Here is a 21,066-nt window from a genome sequence, read left to right on the forward strand (position 1 = left end):
CAATATAACAGTTTGAATTTTAAAAAAAGTTATAAAAACAGACAAAACCGCCATGTCCACTCTGCATGGGAGATAACAAATAAAATATTCAGAATGTTCGAATTTTTGCATTCTAGTTTATTTACATTTAATGTTCACAATTGGGAAGACAAGTCGTGACGTCACACCTTCTACTTTTATGGTTCCTAAATCCTTGGAAGTGTGTCTGTAATGTAACCAATTATTCGGAGCGTCAGTGCCAGTGCCCCCTCCCTTGAAACTGCTGCAATGGAAAACACTGGAGAGCAGGAGGAAAGAAAAACGTCTCCACAGAACAGTACATTCCAACAAAACAGCAGTAACTCTACCACAATATTTCACAAAACAACATTGTACGTTCACAAGAAATTATCAAAACAGTAAGTTCACAATTTCCAACACACAGAATATAATATAAAAACAGTTTTGTTTCGTTTCTCCCCAAGAACCACCAGGTTCAAGGAATGGAAGACTCTCCAACCAGAAATCCTAGAAATTACCAACAACATCAAATTAATTTGGTCAACTATTAAGCATTTATCTTTCAACTCTTTTACACAATAATGGAGAAAGTCACCACATGTTTGTATACAATCTGCAGTGCTGGGTAATTCGCCTTTTGCATCGCTTCGTCGGTGGGGACTTTCCACCTGTCCAGCATGTACCCGATGTGGTAACAGCAGCCTCTTATGGTTCACACTACTATGTTATGACGATCGACCCAATCAGCAAAGTCCGGTCCGCATTCGTGCACCGTCGCGAACCCGCCGGGTAGCATCGTCACAACACACCTTTCGACTAGATGCTCTGCCGTTTCGGGTTCTTGCCCACAGCGTGGACATATTGGACAGGTAGTAAGACCCCACCGATGATGTAACGAACCCGAAACCGCAGAGCATCTAGTTGAATGGTGTGCTGTGACGAAGCTTCCGGGCGCGTAGCGACGGTGCACGAGTGAGGTTGAGAATTTAACTGATTGGCTCGATCGTCATAACATAGTAGTGTGAGCACCATTTAAAGCTGCTGCCTTTTGCAGATAAAGACGTTGGACTTGAACTTGCCCTAGTAATGAACAGGTTACATATTGAATCTTATGAGGAGAAGAAGGGGAGATATGATCCAAACATATAAAATAGTAAAGGGAATAGACAGGGTAGAGGCAGGATTTCTTAAACCAAACAAGAACATTCAGACACGAGGAAACAGCAAGAAACTGGAAAAAGAACGTTTTAAAACAAATGAAAGAAGGAATTTTTTTTTCATCTAGAATTGTAAATAACTGGAATAAACTGCAAGAAACCACAGTATCAGCAAAACATTTGAATAAATTCAAAGCAGAGTTGGAGATAAGCAACATCCTAGGAAACAAGTTCAATTATAAAAATTGGTCCAATCATTAATAGATGAGGAGGAGCGAAGGAGACTACACCAAGTCTAAAAGCTCAATACAGAGGTATCCAGGTATCCAGGTATGGTTGAATAACTATATCAGTAGGATGATATCTAAGTAGATTCTTGGAATTACGGGACAAAAAAGAGCGAGGGTGGATGATCGTTGTTGAAGACCAGCATGATAATAAGGGGCAGCGTGACTCAGCGGTACGGTCTTTGCTTCATACCCGAAAGGTACCGAATTCAATCACCAGCCGCTGCGCGGTGTGGCCTTGGGCAAGTCACCTCCTCGCCCTAGCTCAATTTGCAGCGCTGTACTGCGGGTGACGCCTGGGTTATTCCAGTCTTTCCTTGTAATAGACATTAGAGAAAACTTTCCCCTTTGGGATGAATAAAGGGAATTTTATTTTTATTTATTTAAAAAAAAAAAAAATCAATATTTAGCCTAGAAAATAAGATGCCATAACTCGGAAACCGGACGATCATTAATTTACACAAAGAATGTATTCAGTCCCCCAGAAGAGTAGTTTTACGCTTCCAATAATTGGTCAGGAACCAGATTTTTGACATCCATCCCACTTTTGGTATGTGGTCTAGTGGTATGACACTCGCTTTCGGATCGGAAGGTCCTGGGTTCGAGCCTCGCTCGTTGCATAGTTGAGTCCTTGGAAAAGACTCTTTACTCACATTCTCTCACCGTACTCGGGTTCAAAGTGAGTACCTGGCTGTTAACAGCGTTGTCTCTGTCGGAAAAAATGGCATTATCGCCTAACAGGCGTCTTGTTTCCTTCTTTATGTTACGCGTTGCTGTTGGTCAGGGACCCTTTGTAAAGCGCTTTGAACACGTTTAGTGGAGATTGCGCTATATAAAAGCTCAACTTTTTTTTTCTTTCCTTTTCCCGAAAGCGGTCTTGAGAGTTTGAAACTTCAGCCACAGGAGTTCACCAATCTTTTGATTAAATTTTAAATTGAGCTTTTATATAGCGCAATATCGACAAAATGTGCTCAAAGCGCTTTACAAGGGGTCCCTGGTCAACAGCAACATTTAACATGTAGGACGGGACATGCCGCCTGTTATGCGATATAACAATTTTTCGGACAAAGACAACGCTGTTAACGGCCAGGTACTCATTTTACGGTGAGAGAAAGTGAGTAAAGAGCCTTTTCCAAGGACTCAACTATGCGCCGAGCGCGAGGTTCGAACTCATGACCTTCGGATCCGAAAGCGAGTGTCACACCACTAGACCATATAGCCGCACGAAATTATTTCAACTCTAATGACGTCACCTGTGGTTTCTTATCAAAACTTATTCTTTTTTTTTTTTTTTTTTTTTCCCTAAGTAAAATGGCCGTGCTTCGTTACGGAATATCTTAAACTTAAAGGCTTTAGAATACTGTATAAATCTAAATGGAGATTTGTTGGCATGTTGGGTCGTGGGTACATGGAATGGACAGGCAAAAACATCAGGGCCATACACCAGACAGTTTTGGAGAGAAAAAAATCTCAAAGCTTGGATATAAACATTATGAAACGGACTAAAAATATTATGACATATTGATGTAAAGAGAAATTAAAGATTTTTGGAACTAGGCGTTATACAAATTCATTATATTATCAAATTACATTATTAATAATTACAATGTTATTAATTTTATTGTCATATTAAATCATTAGATGTGTCGACATGACAGACAATACGTAAGCAGACAAGATAATAACATCATAACAATATCAACCTTCAGTGCCCTGTCGTATTCGGTTAAAACCCTATAATTAACACTGATTTTAGGTTAAAAACTTTGAATGGGGAAGGTGTGTGATGTTTATGTGTAGCGTGCAGTGTGTTCATATTACATATCAGTGTTACCTAAATAAATGCCGTTTTAATCTCAGTCACTTGATTTGATATCTCAGCGTGAAGAGCGAGATAAGAAATAAATAAAGGCGGATTGTCAGTTTGGTGTTTTGAAAGCCAAATCATATCCTTAGTGAGTGGTCTAGGATAAAGTGAAATCACTTATTTTTTGTAACGAATATCATATCGTTTTCAATTTGCAATAATTCAACATTTTCTGTTCATAAAATTATTGATAATATCCAAACGCGTCTTCTGTTCTATAGATCTTCCATACATTTTATACAGTTTTATGCGAATCTTGAATTTTCGTTTTACGATGCGAGCAGCTTCTAATGGTCACACACTACAATGCTATGATGATCTATCCAGGCAGTGAAATCTTTGCCGCATTCGTGTACAGTCGCGAACCCGCCCGGTAGCCTGGTCACATAACTACAATAATTGAGTCTGAAACATAATTATATGTTATTTAGTGGGCGGTTGTGGGATTCAGGTCAGGAACAAACAAGACTGTGGTTTATTAATTACACTGTGTAAAAACGAGAGGACGATCTCCCCTAAACTTAAAAATATAATAGGGCACGAGAGAAGGGGCAGGGGGATATCTGTTTATTTATTTATTTATTTATTTATTTATTTATTTATTTATTTTTAAGTTAGGCTTATTCTATTTTTATTTATTTTTATTTGAAAGCTTGCTTTAGAAAATATCTGGCGATTTAGGTTCAAAGTTCAAAGTCCTGTCTCTTCCCTTCTTCCCTGCCCATCGATCGTCGATCATTGCCATTCACCTGGTGTATTTTATGTAGCTTTTGGATAAAACTGCAAATTCTAACATCGAAATCTTTTCAAGTGAGTATTTGTGATGTTAATTACTGACATGACAATGGCTCGTCAATACAAATGAGACAGACTTATCACTCTCACTAAAGACGATGACCAGTTTTTCTCTCTGAATAACAATAACAATAATAACAAACACTACACCCCACAACTCATCGACACATTCACATTCGGCTTTTACTGCTTTTACTTTCACTTTTCTTTTTTTCTTTTTCTTTAAAAGACCAGTGTCAGTGGTTGAACTTTTTATTTATTAATGAAAATGAAAAGAGTATACAAACTCCCTTCCTCCTTACATAAATAACGATGTGAAGAAATTGAATTAATGTTAATGTAAGCTTCAATTTACTATAGAATATATATACGAAAACGGATAAAATAAAATGGACGTAAATCGATCGACTCAGACTCAGATTGAACAGTTACTCAGCTCAGAGTCTAGAATGTTTATTTTATTCATCCTCCCACCAAGTGACCAAGTCAGTCGGCGATATGGCTTTATTTCTATAAGTTAGCGAATTGAATGCGGATAAAAAAAATAAAAAAAAAGATTAAAAAAAAATTAAATCAAAAAGGCTGTCATCACCCATATAACAATATAAAACAATAACAGCTAAAATAAAAAACAACATTAAAAGGCCTAAAAATAAAGGTCTTCCCCTGAAAAGTAAAAGGAATAATGACATGAGATGAGTTAAGGAGAAACCTTCACTCTGCAAATAGTGCCAAGCATTCGTAATACGACTCAAAAAAAAAAAAAAAAAAAAAAAAAAAATAGACGAAGTCAAAAGTGGGGGGGGGGGGGGGGGGGGGGGGGGAGGGGTGGTGGTATCTCCTCCCAACTTTAAGATTTGAAAAGTGATTTGAACCAGTTTCCAGCTCTACACACAAATAAATATTACCAAAAACACTGTGTTATTATAGCTCTAACATATCTCGTCGGCAAATAATATATTTGGAACTGTAAACAAATAGGGTCGTTCTCTTGGTAACAACATACTTTTGTGGAATGGAGTGGATATTTAGATAATGTATAAAATTTGGTGCTTACATAAATAGACTTCATATTGAGCTTGTGAACCTTGGAAGGCAGTCAATCTAGGAGTGAGATAGCCCTGATTTCAAACTCTGGCAAATGGAGCTTGTAAGTATCGGAATACAATCATCTACAGGATGGAACTCCTGAAGGAAAAGATCCGTAGTCCTACGAGTAAAGAGGTTAGAAGGCAGCGGCATGCTGACAACCCCCTCCTGTAAATGTAAAAAGAAGTATTGTTATATAGAAACCTCTAAAGCAACCAAAAATCTTTCTTTTGCCTTGTGGAGGGTGTAATGTTTGAATGGGTATTAAATGATAATTTAATAATGCAAAGATGGATGGATGAAGATTAAAGTTTATTGATAAGCATGATACAGAGTTGGTTGCTGCTTGCCGGCAGGATACAAAGATAACCAAAAACAAAGAAGTGAAAGTAGAAGACTGGAAGTATTGAAAGTGAAAGTAAATTATAAAACAGGGGATGTAATTCATTAAATTAATTACTTGGAAACATTACATCACTCCCCTTTTTAATAAAGAAAATGTAGTTGATTAATTGATCTATATACAACAACAAAATGTTTAAAGATAAAGCAGGGAAACTGAGTTGAATATAATATATTAGCAATAATAAATTGATTCACAAATAAATTGCAAACATCTTGCAGTTATGTCTAGATCAGGAAAAGCAAAGTAAATTAATTGTCCCAGACTTGATGATGTCGTATACTCTGATATTGTTCCAATGATAGCATAGATCTTTCCTCCTCAGGGTGAAATAATAGTAAGAATAAGATGAGTTTAATGATAGTGGTACACTGCTAACTTGAGTATTTGAATAACTGATAACACACATATTATATATGTATTAGGTTTTTATTAGAAAACCTTCCAGACACGGGCACAAGGTTTTTCACATTATGGTGTAGTGGGAACTGATGTCATGCCAAGATTTTAAGACTAAATCTTAAATATAGTTTTTAAATGCTTGTAGTTATCACTTTAATGAAAAAAAAACCTTCCAGACACGGGCACAAGGTTTTTTATTTAATTATTCTTATCCACCATATATATATATATATATATATATATATATATATATATATATATGATTAATATTGGTTTCAACTTTTAATACTACGTATTGAGGATTTAATTAAGACAATTAATTATTTAGTACAAAATCGTCAAATTTTTTGGGACGACGAATGTTGCGACGTGGTCTTATCGGGGGACCATTTGTTACACAATTTTCGGGTGATGAATGTGCAGGTGGGGAATGCGGTAGGGTATTGGTATTTTGGGTAGTGTTGTCTGGCGAGTCTGGATCGGGATGATCTGGTTCTATTTCAGCAGTTGTTGGTGGTCGAGGCGACTTTTGAAGAAGCTACTGTTGCGAGTAACTTGCTGTTGACCTCTTGCAGCTGTGATCATGGATCCCTTCTTTTGGGTTATAACAAGAGGTTGTGATTCGTATGGGGGGTCGCGTTTTGTAAGGTTGTTGTGTTTTAGGAGAACGGGATCGCCAATTTTGAGCTCTGAAGGCTTTACATATGTTTTGTTGTCAGCGTAATGCTTCATTTTGGCTTTTTGGTGGACGTCTCGTTCACGCAATGAGTTATCTTCGAAGGATTTGGTGGTTTGTGGGAGCATTGTTCGAAGTTGTCGGCCGAAAAGTATGGTTGCAGGAGCAACGCCTGTTGTGCAGTGTGGAGTTGATCTGTATGATATTAGAAATCGGTACAGTTGTTGTTTTAGCTGTGGAGTTGGGGTATTTCGGAGTGTCTTTTTGACCGTTTTCATGAATCGTTCAGTTTCGGCGTTGGCACGAGGCCACAATGGGGTAATTTTGCGGTGTTTGATGCCCATGTGGTGACAATAGTTGGAAAAGTCATGTCCGTTGAAGGGAGGACCGTTATCAGTTTTCAATGATTCCGGGATGCCGAATTCGGAGAAAATTTTGTCCAGGCGGGGAATAACGCTGTGACCTGGAATGGAGTCGAGTATTTCCACGATGGGGTAGCGGGAATATTCGTCTGTAACGACCAATATGTACTGGCCATTAGGCAGATGACCAAAATCTGCTGAGAGTTCTGTCCACGGGGCTGATGGAAGCGGGGACATTTGTAACGGTTCGCGTGTTGTTTTCGGTGTAGAAATTTGACACAGCATGCAGTTGTTTACAGTGTTCTCTACTCTGCTCTGCATGTTTGGTATCCAGACCTTTTCCCTAAGTAAGGATATAGTTTTGACTATGCCTTGATGTCCAAAATGTGCTAGTTTGATGGCTGTTTCATAAAGCGATTGTGGTAGGACGATTTGATGACCCTTTAGTATGACAGGGAGTTTGTCTGCAATGGCGAGTTCAGAGCGACAGAGATAGAGCGTTTGAAAAAGCTTTTGGTTGACTTCTTGAGAATTGGTTGTACCAATTATTGGATCGTATTGATTGGATAACGAGCATTAGGGTTTGGTCTTGTGATGTTTTGTGTGCTACTTCTTCTAGGGTCATGGATTTTGGTGTGGATGTGTGTGTGAGGTAGTTAATGTATTCTTCGGCTATGGTTTGTTCTCTACAGCTTTGAGAGTGTGTGACTGGGTGACGACTTAAAAAGTCGGCAGGATTGTCAAATCCTGGCCTGTAGCAAATGGTGAAGTGGTATGGTAGCATGCGTAGCATCCAGCGTTCAATCCTTGGCGATGGCCTGGCTTTAGGATTTGAAAAGATGGTGGTAAGAGGTTTGTGATCGGTGTGTATTTTGAAGGGTGATCCGAAGATGTAAATGTGAAAATATTCACATGCCCAAGTTATTGCGAGAGCCTCGCGTTCTGTTTGCGAGTATCTCTGTTCGGTTGGTGTAAGTGGGCGGCTTGCAAACTGTATAATGCGACCGTCTTGAACAAGTACTGCCGATATCCCTATGGGACTTCCGTCTGTATAAATATCGGTTTGCTTGTTTGGGTCGAAGTAGGCTAAGGTGATTGCTTTGCTCAGAGCTGCTTTTAGAGAGTTAAAATCGGTGGTATGGATGGTTGTCCACTCCCATGGGACGGTCTTTTTGGTGAGTAGGCGCAGATTGTGTGTGAGTGATGCGTAGTGTGGAATATGGTGTGCACCGCAAAAATTTATCATGCCGAGTAAGCTACGCACCTCAGAAGCATTTGTGGGTGTAGCGAGGTTAAGAATTGCTTTGACCTTCTCATGGCTTGGAGTGACTCCGTCTTTGCTGAAGGTGTGTCCAAGAAATTCGATTGACGTTTGGTTGAACTTGCACTTTTCTTTGTGGATAGTGAGACATTTTTCTCGTAAGCGGTGGAACAATGCCCGTAGGTTGGCGTCATGATCTTGTTGCGAATTGCCAAAGCAGAGGATGTCATCGCTGATGTTAATGACACCTCGCAGACCGGTGAGTGCTTGTCTGATCTGTTCTTGAAAGATTTCGCTTGCGGAATTTACTCCAAAGAAAAGACGGCGGTATCTGTAGAGTCCTTTGTGCGTGGCAAATGTTGTGAGGTATCTTGATGCCTCGTCTAATTCAATTTGGTTGTATCCTTGATTCAGGTCTACTTTGCTAAATATTCTCGCTCCGGATAGTTCAGTTTTTAGCTCGTCGAGTGTAGGTGTCGCGTGATGTTCACGTTTGATGGCTGTATTGGCAGAGCGCATGTCCACACATACACGCACTTTACCAGGTTGCTTGGGTTTTGGCACAACAACGATAGGAGATACCCATGGGGTAGGGCCAGTAGCTTTCTCGATGACACCCCGTTCTTCATCTTTGTTGAGTTGTTTTTCAACGTCTTGGCGGATATGAAATGGAATGCGTCGGTAATGCTGCGCTACAGGTTGAATGTTTTGGTCTATGTGTAGTTTGACTTGAGTGTTTTGCAAGCAGCCTAGACGGTAAATAAGTCTGAAAACTCTTGTACGAGAGCACTCTGGTTTAGTGAGATATGATTGATGGTGTCAATCAATTGCAAATCACGGCATGTTTGCCAGCCTAAGATGGGGCGTTCATTTCGATCAACGACGTAAATAGGAGCCGTAGTTGATGTGGTACCATGTCGCAGTGTAGCATGGAAGACGCCCAACACAGGAATGTGTGAAGGAGAGCCGTATGCTGAAATTCGTTTGGATGATGTTTGTGCATCTGTTTGGGATTTAACTTGTCAAAGTCAACCTTTGCTAAGAGATTGATCGTAGCACCTGAGTCAGCAAGAAACTGAAATTCATGGTCTCCTATCGAGACAGCGAAGTGAGGAAGGTTACTTCCCTTGTTTGTGGCAAACACGTATTCTGTATCATTGTAGTTGTACGTGTCGGTGGTGTTGAGACGATTGACTGGAGTGTCCGAGTCTGAGTCTGAATTTATGACGTGGACGCGACGCCTTAGGTTGTGACTTTGACCTTGTCTTCTGGAATGAGATTGCGATTGAGATGGCTGGTCTTGATGACGTGTTGCAGTAGATTTGCATACCGAGGCAAAATGATGCAGTTTGTTACATGCACGACATGTTTTGTTTCTAGCGGGACAGTGGTTTTGACCTCCAATGTGTGGCCATTCACCTCCACAATTGTTGCATTTGCCATGATGATGACGTTGATTGCGGGGTAGGGTAGATCGTTGTCTTTGATTATTGTGATTTTGACTGAAGTTCGTATTGATTGCGTTTACAGGAGAATCTGATGCCATGAGCTTTGCCTGGACTGTGGTTAGTTGCATGGTGCGGGCATAAGTCAGAAGGTCAGCCAAACTAATGTCTGGACTGGATAAACCTTTTTCACGTACTTTTTGCGATTTACAGCCTGATATTAGCTGCGATTTAATTTCGGCATCCGCGTCGTGGAACTGACAAGTGAGAGATAACTGTTTCAGTTCTGCGTAGAATTCCTCGATGTTATCAGATGACTGGTGTGTATGTCGAAAAACATATCGTTGGTATTCCCTATTGCTTTGTGGGCTAAAATGGTTGGTGATTGTATCACAAAGTTTTGAAAAGTGTGTCTCATTGCCTCTCGGAGTTAGCTGTTCTTCAGTGAAGGTATCAACGATGTCATTGAGTTCGTCACCGGCAAAGGTGAGTAGCAGCGCTTTTTGTCTTTCAACGGACTCTATTCCGTAGCCAACAAACAAGTTTTTCAAATGAGAGACCCACTTCTGCCATCTTACAGCTCGACCTGCTGATGCACAGTCGAATGTTGGGTAGGTAGGCAAGCCTAGAGAAGCCATTGTTTACAAACACGATTGTGATGAACTATAGACTATAGCCTATAGGCTATAGGTTAAGCATTTGATAAAATACTCTATTTGAAGTAGTAAATACTTGCGTGGATGTATCCTCTCGTCGCCAATGTAATGTTTGAATGGGTATTAAATGATAATTTAATAATGCAAAGATGGATGGATGAAGATTAAAGTTTATTGATAAGCATGATACAGAGTTGGTTGCTGCTTGCCGGCAGGATACAAAGATAACCAAAAACAAAGAAGTGAAAGTAGAAGACTGGAAGTATTGAAAGTGAAAGTAAATTATAAAACAGGGGATGTAATTCATTAAATTAATTACTTGGAAACATTACAGAGGGGAAGGGGGGGGGGGGGGGGGGGGAGGGAGTAGGTATCTCCACATGAGAGATATGACGTGCTTCAATTTGAGCTTTGAGATTTTATATAGCGCAATATCCACTAAATGTGCTCAAAACGCTTTACAAAGGGTCCCTGACCAACAGCAACACGTAACACGTAGAACAGGATATAACGCCTCAGTGAAAGTCGAAAGGAAGCTGTTGGACCGAGGACCCTTCTTCGTCCAAGGACCCCCTAACTGTTCCACCAGAAAACATCTACTTATATTTGAACAAATGGAATTTAAAAAAAAACTGAGAGAGAATTAGGAAAGTGTGCTCAAATCACAAAAGAAATGAAGAGCTATAACCTCACTCTGCTCGAACTCTGCGAAACAAGATGGAACACCTGTGGAGAAATTAAACATTTTCTGGGTGTAAGAAAAGAAAATTTTATTTGTATGAATTTACCCTTTTATATTTACCTCACTGAAAAGCCAAAATTAATTCATTTTAGAAGCATGCAAACTTTAAGAATAGAACACTTATGATTATAATGAAAAATAGCAGAAGCATCAAAAACATGATTTATAGCTTTGTGATCCAAGCATCAATAACACACTTTATAGTAACCTGGAACAACTACAAAAGACGTCTAACTACGTCATGGCACAAGACCGAAGGGCTAGAGCCCAGATGGGCGCTGGTTCGGATAAGTAAGTAAGTATAGCTTTGTGGATGTTTGACTCTCACCTTGTTTAAAAAATTTTTAAAGTATGAATATATACCTATTCTATGGTAAACACTGTATTTATGAAAGGAACAGGGTTGCTGACTTCAGAGGCTTGACTAGACAGACGGGTTGGAACCAAATGTACTGATGTTGACATTTTAGCATTAGCTCACTCAGTCCTAGAGATTTTTGCTACTTTCCAAAATGGGGAAAAATGTATTTAAAATGAGCATAGTTTTATGCAACTACCATTAAATGCAAAAACTAAAAACATTAGCTTTGATACTACGCCTATAATTTGTCTTAGAAAAATGTATTAAAAAGGCATGGGGTAAAAGTAGCCAGGGTGAACTACGGATATAGTCAGTGTTAGGGTTGAGTGAGTTAACAATGAATGTGTCATAGCTCTGGCATACGTTATTTACAAACAATGTATTGATTTAAAGGATAAATTGAAGGTGAAAAGGATTGGAAGGAAGTACAAAACAACAACAACACCAAATGAGAATGTGAAGTGTTTGACACACAAAAAGAAACGACATCAGATCTGTGGATCACATTACCTCTTCTCAATAATAAATAATAATAATTGAGCTTTTATATAGCGCAATATCCACTAAATGTGCTCAAAGCGCTTTACAAGGAGTCCCTAGCCAACAGCAACATTTAACATATAGGATGGGACATGAGGCCTGTTAAGCGATATTACAATTTTTCGGACAAAGACAACGCTGTTAACGGCCAGGTACTCATTTTACACCTGAGTACGGTGAGAGAAAGTGAGTAAAGAGCCTTTTTCCAAGGACTCAACTATGCGCCGAGGGCGAGGCTCGAACCCAGGACCTTCCGATCCGAAAGCAAGTGTCATACCACAAGACCACATAGCCGCACCCAGCATGGTACAATGTGTGTACCCAGTGTTGTGTTACCAGAATTTTGGTGGAAGTTGAGACACGTGACCAGAGTGGGTGGCTATTATATCTAAATCTAAATGTCCTGGGATTGGTGCGGCTATGTGGTCTTGTGGTATGACACTTGCTTTTGGATCAAAAAGTCCTGGGTTCGAGTCTCGCTCGGTGCATAGTTGAGTCCTTAGAAAAGGTTCTTTACTCACATTATCTCACCGTAGTCAGGTGTAAAATGAGTACCTTGCCTTTAACTGCGTTGTCTCTTTCCGAAAAAATTGTAATATTGCCTAACAGGCGTCATGTCTCGTCCTACATAATGTTAAATATAACTGTTTGCCAGGCACCCCTTGTAAAGCGCTTTGAGCATGTTTAGTAAGCTCAATTTTATTGGTGTTAAAATAACAATAAGTATTGAATTGTAAGCTTCGATTTATTAGACGAATACAGATACTGTGGATGTTTCAGGTTTCCCCTTTATCAACAAAACAGGATGAATGAAACACTACAGACGAATGAGATGATTATGATCGGTGTTGGAGTTTTTGGTAACATTTTGACTGGAGATGTGATGGGAATGCCCAAAGACTAGATGGTTGGATAAGGTAAAAAGGATGATATATGAAAGACCTGGGCCTGGAGGAAGATGATGCTCTGAACCGAGATGCATGGAGATGTGTTATTTATTACGGCAACTCTGCCAAATGTGGGATAAGCTGAAAGAAGAAGAAGAAAATGTGATGTGCCATCTACAGGGAAAATGATTACAACTTTGAACTTTGAGTCTATGAACGATGAATGGAAATTTTTTTCATGATGACCTTTAATGTTTAATTATAAAGTATATATTTCTATTGTCTACCTGTTTGGAATCGAGCATCATACATGCGTACTGGAATGCATGGTTGTGTGGATCTACTCAAACATAAAAATGTCTTGTAGAAGATAAATATTATGGAACGTAGTTGATTCCAGTCCGTGGAAATTAAGGGCTGTGGGGTGTTATGCCAACAAGATGTTTTGCAGTTGTTTTAAAATTCAGAGTCTGGAGAACAAGTTCTGGCATCCAGTGACTGAAAACATTCTCCACAGGAAGGTGAAGAGATGCCAGACAAGCTCAGTGGCTGAACATTCAGGATCAACAAGCCATGGAATATGAATAGGAAGCAAAACGATTGGTATTTCTCTGAACCAGTTAGATCCTGGAGTACAGGCTTTCAATGCTGTTATTAGCTTTCAATGACCCATACCATTGGCTTGTGGGTGGTATATCGTATTTGTATGCATGTCGGCTCCACTTAGGTAATCAAGTCAGTCTATATTTGAAGTGAATTGCCTGCCTCAATGAGATGTAAGATTATTAATTATCTGATATCTTCAGGATTTATATATCATGGCATTCAGTGATAAAAGCAAGTGCTTTGTGTGATAGTGAATCAATACATCATAGCTCAACATGCTGAAATGGGTTGATGAGATTAATGTGTATGCTGCAAAACCGATCATGGATATGAATGTCAAAGTTTAATTATCGATCAAAAATCACACCACTATCCTTCTCTGCCCTGCATCAGTGACAGATACAAAATCAGTTCCATCTGGGTTCACATACTAAGCATAAGAATGGGGTTTTTTTTTTCTATCAACATGTAAGATTTACATTTTTTAACATTAAAACTTAACTGCCAATCTCAAGACCATAAATATAACGAGTATAGATAGTATGCGCTTGGCTAAGAAGCTCATAACATTGCCATCCGGAAGTATAACGGACCAACACACAAAACTGTGTGTATCCATGAACGTTTATAGTCAGGTTAATACAGTTCAGTGAGCATTACTCATAAACGTGGATGGCAAAAAACAAAAACAAAGACCTGAGTGACGTCATCTTCGAACTATCTATAGGTAATTCTGTAAGAGTTGTTAATTTTGTGAGAAGAATAGATTTTGGTATCGTCAGCACGCAAACATCTTACAATTTGAATTTATGATATCAAGGAGATTTTATTATAAGTAAATTATAAATAATAATGATAATGGCCGTAGTAACCTGAGGGACTCCATTTATGGTCTAAGTTCTAAAGCCTCATTTCTTATGTTAACTTACGTTAAAAAGAGAAAAAAAATTATTAGGCATTTAAAAATTTCTCACCCAGACAAATATTCACTAGGATTCATAAGTCGTTTGTTGTATATCGATGGCCCGTTGATCAAACCTCTGAAGTAGCCTCTTTGCGATACTATACTTCAGAGGTTTGATCAACGGGCCATCGATATAATCATTATTGAATAAGAGAAAGACTGTAGGTTTACGTTTTAAAATTCTGCAGCTTTTCCCCCAATCTTCTTTCTACTCTTTTTCAAAAAGCAGTCATACATTTGCATGTGATATCATACTGAGCATGGCAACCTGTTGTGGTGACGTGAACTAAGTCAAGCATACAGAGAGAAATTCTAAACTTTAACTCACTCAATCCTAGAGATTTTTGCTACTTTTCAAAATTGGAAAAAATATATTAAAAATGAGTATGTACATAGATATTTTTATTCAACTACCATTAACATGTAAAAACTAAAAACATTAACTTTGATACTACACCTATGATTTGTCTCAGAAAAATGTAATAAATAGGCATGGGGTAAAAGTAACCCCGGGTAAACTACGGATATAGTCGGTGTTAGGGTTGAGTGGGTTAACCCTTTCCTTACAACCTATTGGAAAATCATCACATTTGTTACGATGCTTTCTCATCCAGATTTCATTTGTTTTTGCTATAGCTATAAAAACTTAACATTCTGTAATAGAACTCATATTGTCGAACAATATTACGTATAGAGTGTTCTTGTTGCTTTTCTGTTTGAGTAAGATATGTCTATTTTTGTGTTGGGTTGGTGTGGAGTTTTGGGAAAAATTTTGAAAATGGCTGGTAAAGAGAGGGTTAAGGTCATGAAAGAGAGGCACTGAGAGATACTGTGTGTTATCATAAATCATATATGCACAGGTTAAGTAAAGATATGATTGACAGACAGATTAACATCGTGTCACACATGGTGGGCATTGACATCAGATAATAAATTTAAACAGTAATACACAAGTAGCAAGCACGTCATGCCTCAATCACTCGTGTTTCATTGTAATACTTTCTTGAAATGATTGGGTGCCCAAGGATAGGACAGTTAATATCCACACAAGTTTTGTACAATATTATTCAATATACCAAAACAAAACAAATATCCACACAACTTTTGTACAATATTATTCAATATACCAAAACAAAACAAAACAAATATCCACACAACTTTTGTACAATATTATTCAATATACCAAAACAAAACGGTCATCCATTTCCTCAATTTGGTTTGATGTTGGGATGACTCAGACTCAGGAGATAACTTTTAAAAATGAGCTTAACTTATGGCAGTTAAAATGGATTTTAAAAAGAGAAAAAAAAAAAAAACCCAAAAAAGTGAGCTTTTATATAGCGCAATATCAACTAAACATGCTCAGAGTGCTTTACAAGGGGTCCCTGACCAACAGCAACACGTAACATGTAGGTCAAGACATGACGATGTTACAATTTCTCTGACAGAGACAATGCTTAATTTTATATTTGAAAAAAAAGCAAAAACTTTCATGTTACACCATATTATCTGTTTTAAAAGTTTTTGATAAGATAAAAGAATACAAAATGATTGTTTTCAATTTTATGGAAACAAATATCAGTTTTGGAAGAAACAAAATAACGATTAATTACATTCTCAATGATATGATAAAAAGTAGTCTATTAAAGTCATTGGGCCCATGGAGCTGGAGTTTATCCTAGTTGCTATAGTGTGAAACAGACAATAGCAATTGCTTGCTGCCCTTTGGATAGGACTCTAATCAATCACAAAGTACTTTCCACCAAATCTAACAGACACAGTTACCCATTCACTGCTGGGTGGACAGGGGGTCAGAAAAAATTTCTACTGCACTCGGGATGGATCTCGGTCCCTTTGTGTGTGAAGCGAGTGCTCAACCAACTGAGCTATTGGGGTCCCCAGGATATAATAAATAATCCACATTCTCTTGCTGTTTTTCTCCCACAGGTACATCGTAAGATCAATCAGAGCTCACATTGAATTTGAATGATGTCATCGTCTGAAAGAAAACGGGTGGCTGTCATAGGATCCGGAGCCAGTGGTTTGCCAGCCATCAAATCTTGCCTGGACGAAGGTTTGGAGCCCGTCTGCTTTGAAAGGACAAATGAAATTGGAGGCTTGTGGCATTTCACCGAGAATCCCATTGAAGGGCAGGGATGTGTCATGAAGTCTACAGTTATCAACACGTGTAAGGAGATGATGTGTTACAGCGACTACCCCATCCCTGATGACTACCCTATATTCATGCATAACTCACAGGTCAGTGTGTAGAAGGTCAAGTTGTTAGATGTGGATGCCATGATTGCATTGCATTGTGTCATTATCATCATTTCTACCTCAGGCTGCGTTTTCCATGAAAATTCATTAGTTTCTGTCTAAGTGCCAGACTGGGAAGCAAGAAAAGTTGGTAAAATTAATGCTCCATGATGCATTTATTACTTTCGAGTTACGTCATCTTCTACATGGAACCTGACCGTTGTATTGTAGATTTCTTATATACATGTTTTCTTTATGAATTATGAAATTATGTTGATGTTTCTTATTTTAATTCACATATTGACTATTCACAATTCATTCACATATTGTCTATTCACTATTCATTCACATATTGACTATTCACAATTCATTCCTGGGTGGGGATCCTGACCTCCCATAGCGGGCAGGGAGATCCATACTGTGTCCTCTATCCCCTTATATCTGTTTTCCAACATGCTTTCTGTCTTTGTCTTGGAATGAGGTTACTTGGTTTTATCCTGGCCCTGCTGGAGTCTTGGCTGGGAGGGAAACAGTCAAATGCATAGTTGTTGTTTTGGGAGATGATATTTTTTTCCTTCTAAATCATCTCTCTCTTATGTATTAATATATTTGTTATTTTTAGTGTATAATGTAAGCATTTGAGTGTATTCCTCTCTGTTGGATTTTGTGCTTGTGTCCGGATGAGACTTATAGGTGATCTCAAACTAAGTACATTGGTGGTATGCTCTTGGAATCTACATCTGACCCCTATTTGTTCCTATTTCCCCTTTGTCTTGCTTTTTCTTGGGTGCTTTAATTGTAATTCTAGAACTTTTTACTATCCCATTTTCTTCCTTAACCCTTAAAAACAAACAAACAAACACAATTCATTCACATATTGACTATTCACAATTCATTCACATATTGACTATTTACAATTCATTCACGAATTGACTATTCACAATTCATTCACATATTGACTATTCACAATTCATTCACATATTGACTATTCACAATTCATTCACATATTGACTATTCACAATTCATTCACATATTGACTATTCCCAATTCATTCACATATTGACCATTCACAATTCATTCACATATTGACTATTCACAATTCATTCACATATTGACTATTCACAATTCATTCACATATTGACTATTCACAATTCATTCACATATTGACTATTCACAATTCATTCACATATTGACTATTCACAATTCATTCACATATTGACTATTCACAATTCATTCACATATTGACTATTCACAATTCATTCACATACTGTCTATTCACAATTCATTCACATATTGACTATTCACCATTCATTCACATATTGACTATCCACAATTCATTCACATATTGACTATCCACAATTCATTCACATATTGACTATCCACAATTCATTCACATATTGACTATCCACAATTCATTCGCATATTGACCATTCAGAATTCACACATATATATATATATATTGTTTTATTCCTTTTATCCACACATTGGAATCTGACATGGGTCGCATGTCACACCATAACACATGATGTGTTAACACATTTACTGTCTCTCTCCAAACACAGTTTGATACCTATGGAAAATTGACTGTCAATGATCACACGTCTCACATGAACTTTCCCTTTTCTGTTGTTTTCTTTTATTCCAATTATAAAAGTTTTCTTTGTTTTTTTGTTGTTTCTTTTAAATAGTATATATTGAAAGGTGTATCTAGTTCTCACCACATAAGTAATTAGTTTTCATTTATTTATTTTTCAGGTCTTCTCTTATTTCAAATTGTATGCAGATGCCTTCAAACTACGGGATTACATTCGATTCAACACAGAAGTTTTGACAGTCAAGAAAGCCGATGACTTTGTCACAACAGGTCGATGGGAAATTCAGTCACAGAATCTCGAAACCAAAGAGACAAAAACTGAAATTTTCGATGGCGTTTTGGTGTGTTCGGGTCATCATGCTGAAAAACACGACCCAGAGTTGCCGGGATTGAAAAGCTTTCAAGGAAAGGTAAGGAAAGTTTCTTATATCATCTATTAGTGTGGCTATGTGGTCTAGTGGTATGATACTCGCTTTCGGATCGGAAGGTCCTGGGTTCAAGCCTCGCGCTCGGCGCATAGTTGAGTCATTGGAAAAGGCTCTTTACTCACATTCTCTCACCGTACTCAGGTGTAAAATGAGTACCTGGCCGTTAACAGCGGTGACTTTGTCCGAAAAATTGTAATATCGCCTAACAGGCGTTATAACTCGTCCTACATGTTAAATGTTGCTGTTGACCAGGGACCCCTTGTATAGCGCTTTGAGCACGTTTAGTGGATATTGCGCTATATAAAAGCTCAAAAAGCTCAATTTCATGCCAAACTAAAACTAAATGAAAAACGATAGTCGAGTCATGTACGATACGACTATGTGATCTAGTGGTATGTCACTTGCCTTCAGATTGGAAGCTCAATTTCATGCCAAACTAAAACTAAATGAAAAATGATAGTCGAGTCATGTACAACGACTGTGTGATCTAGTGGTATGTCACTTGCCTTCAGATTGGAAGCTCAATTTCATGCCAAACTAAAACTAAATGAAAAACGATAGTCGAGTCATGTACGATACGACTATGTGGTCTAGTGGTATGTCACTTGCCTTCAGATTGGAAGCTCAATTTCATGCCAAACTAAAACTAAATGAAAAACGATAGTCGAGTCATGTACGACTATGTGATCTAGTGGTATGTCACTTGCCTTCAGATTGGAAGCTCAATTTCATGCCAAACTAAAACTAAATGAAAAACGATAGTCGAGTCATGTACGATACGACTATGTGATCTAGTGGTATGTCACTTGCCTTCAGATTGGAAGCTCAATTTCATGCCAAACTAAAACTAAATGAAAAACGATAGTCGAGTCATGTACGACGACTATGTGATCTAGTGGTATGTCACTTGCCTTCAGATTGGAAGCTCAATTTCATGCCAAACTAAAACTAAATGACAAACGATAGTCGAGTCATGTACGATACGACTATGTGATCTAGTGGTATGTCACTTGCCTTCAGATTGGAAGCTCAATTTCATGCCAAACTAAAACTAAATGAAAAACGATAGTCGAGTCATGTACGATATGACTATGTGATCTAGTGGTATGTCACTTGCCTTCAGATTGGAAGCTCAATTTCATGCCAAACTAAAACTGAATGAAAAACGATAGTCGAGTCATGTTGTCACTTGCCTTCAGATTGGAAGCTCAATTTCATGCCAAACTAAAACTGAATGAAAAACGATAGTCGAGTCATGTTGTCACTTGCCTTCAGATTGGAAGCTCAATTTCATGCCAAACTAAAACTGAATGAAAAACGATAGTCGAGTCATGTTGTCACTTGCCTTCAGATTGGAAGCTCAATTTCATGCCAAACTAAAACTAAATGAAAAACGATAGTCGAGTCATGTACGACTATGTGATCTAGTGGTATGTCACTTGCCTTCAGATTGGAAGCTCAATTTCATGCCAAACTAAAACTAAATGACAAACGATAGTCGAGTCATGTACGATACGACTATGTGATCTAGTGGTATGTCACTTGCCTTCAGATTGGAAGCTCAATTTCATGCCAAACTAAAACTAAATGAAAAACGATAGTCGAGTCATGTACGACGACTGTGTGATCTAGTGGTATGTCACTTGCCTTCAGATTGGAAGATCCTGTGGTTGAGCCTGCTCGGAGCTAGTTGAATTCTTGGAAAAGGCTCTTTTCTCACATTCTCTCACCGTACTTATATGTAAAATGAGTACCTGGTTGTTAACAGGTTTGGAAAAAATTGTAAATAATAAAATAAATACAAAATAAAATTCCCTTTATTCATCCCATGTATGGGAAATTTGTCCCTAGGGTCTATTTTAAGGGAAGACTGGAATAACCCAGTCGTCAGCAGTAGTTCAGCGCTACAAATTGAGCTAGGGCGAGGTGACTTGCTCAAGGTCACACAGCGCAGCGGCGGGTGATCGAACTCGGTACCTTTCGGGTACAAAGCAAAGACTGTACCACTGAGCCACGTTGATGTTTAGGGGAATTGATTTAATTTTGATGCGCTCTGAATTAGATGGCGAAATAATTGTCAAAATTGTGCCTCATAGATGAACATGTTTTTATTTATACATTTTTGTTGTTACTACATGAAATGCCATTCCATTTAACATCCACTTAATCACACCTAATTTAAATCTATTCTAACTATTAAAATGGGGATCCTGACCTCCCATAGCGGGCAGGGAGGTACATACTGTCTTCTATCCCCTTATATCTGTTTTCCAACATGCTTTCTGTCT

At 38.3% G+C, this 21,066-nt stretch overlaps 1 protein-coding gene across 1 annotated transcript in view; it reads left to right on the forward strand.

The window, feature by feature from the left end:
- The first annotated feature begins 4,006 nt into the window (after positions 1-4,006).
- LOC144979254 (flavin-containing monooxygenase 5-like) overlaps positions 4,007-21,066 on the forward strand; it is a 21,863-nt gene continuing 4,803 nt past the window's right edge. The window contains exons 1-3 of the mRNA XM_078925866.1: positions 4,007-4,121; positions 16,448-16,759; positions 18,512-18,760. Of these exons, the coding sequence (XP_078781992.1) occupies positions 16,487-16,759; positions 18,512-18,760 (522 nt within the window). The 5' untranslated portion in view covers positions 4,007-4,121; positions 16,448-16,486. The remainder of the gene's footprint in view (positions 4,122-16,447; positions 16,760-18,511; positions 18,761-21,066) is intronic.

Source organism: Berghia stephanieae, chromosome 9 (genome assembly GCF_034508935.2).
Source record: "Berghia stephanieae isolate SIO BIC M18660-M18661 chromosome 9, UCSD_Bste_1.3, whole genome shotgun sequence".
Lineage (NCBI taxonomy): Eukaryota > Metazoa > Mollusca > Gastropoda > Nudibranchia > Aeolidiidae > Berghia > Berghia stephanieae.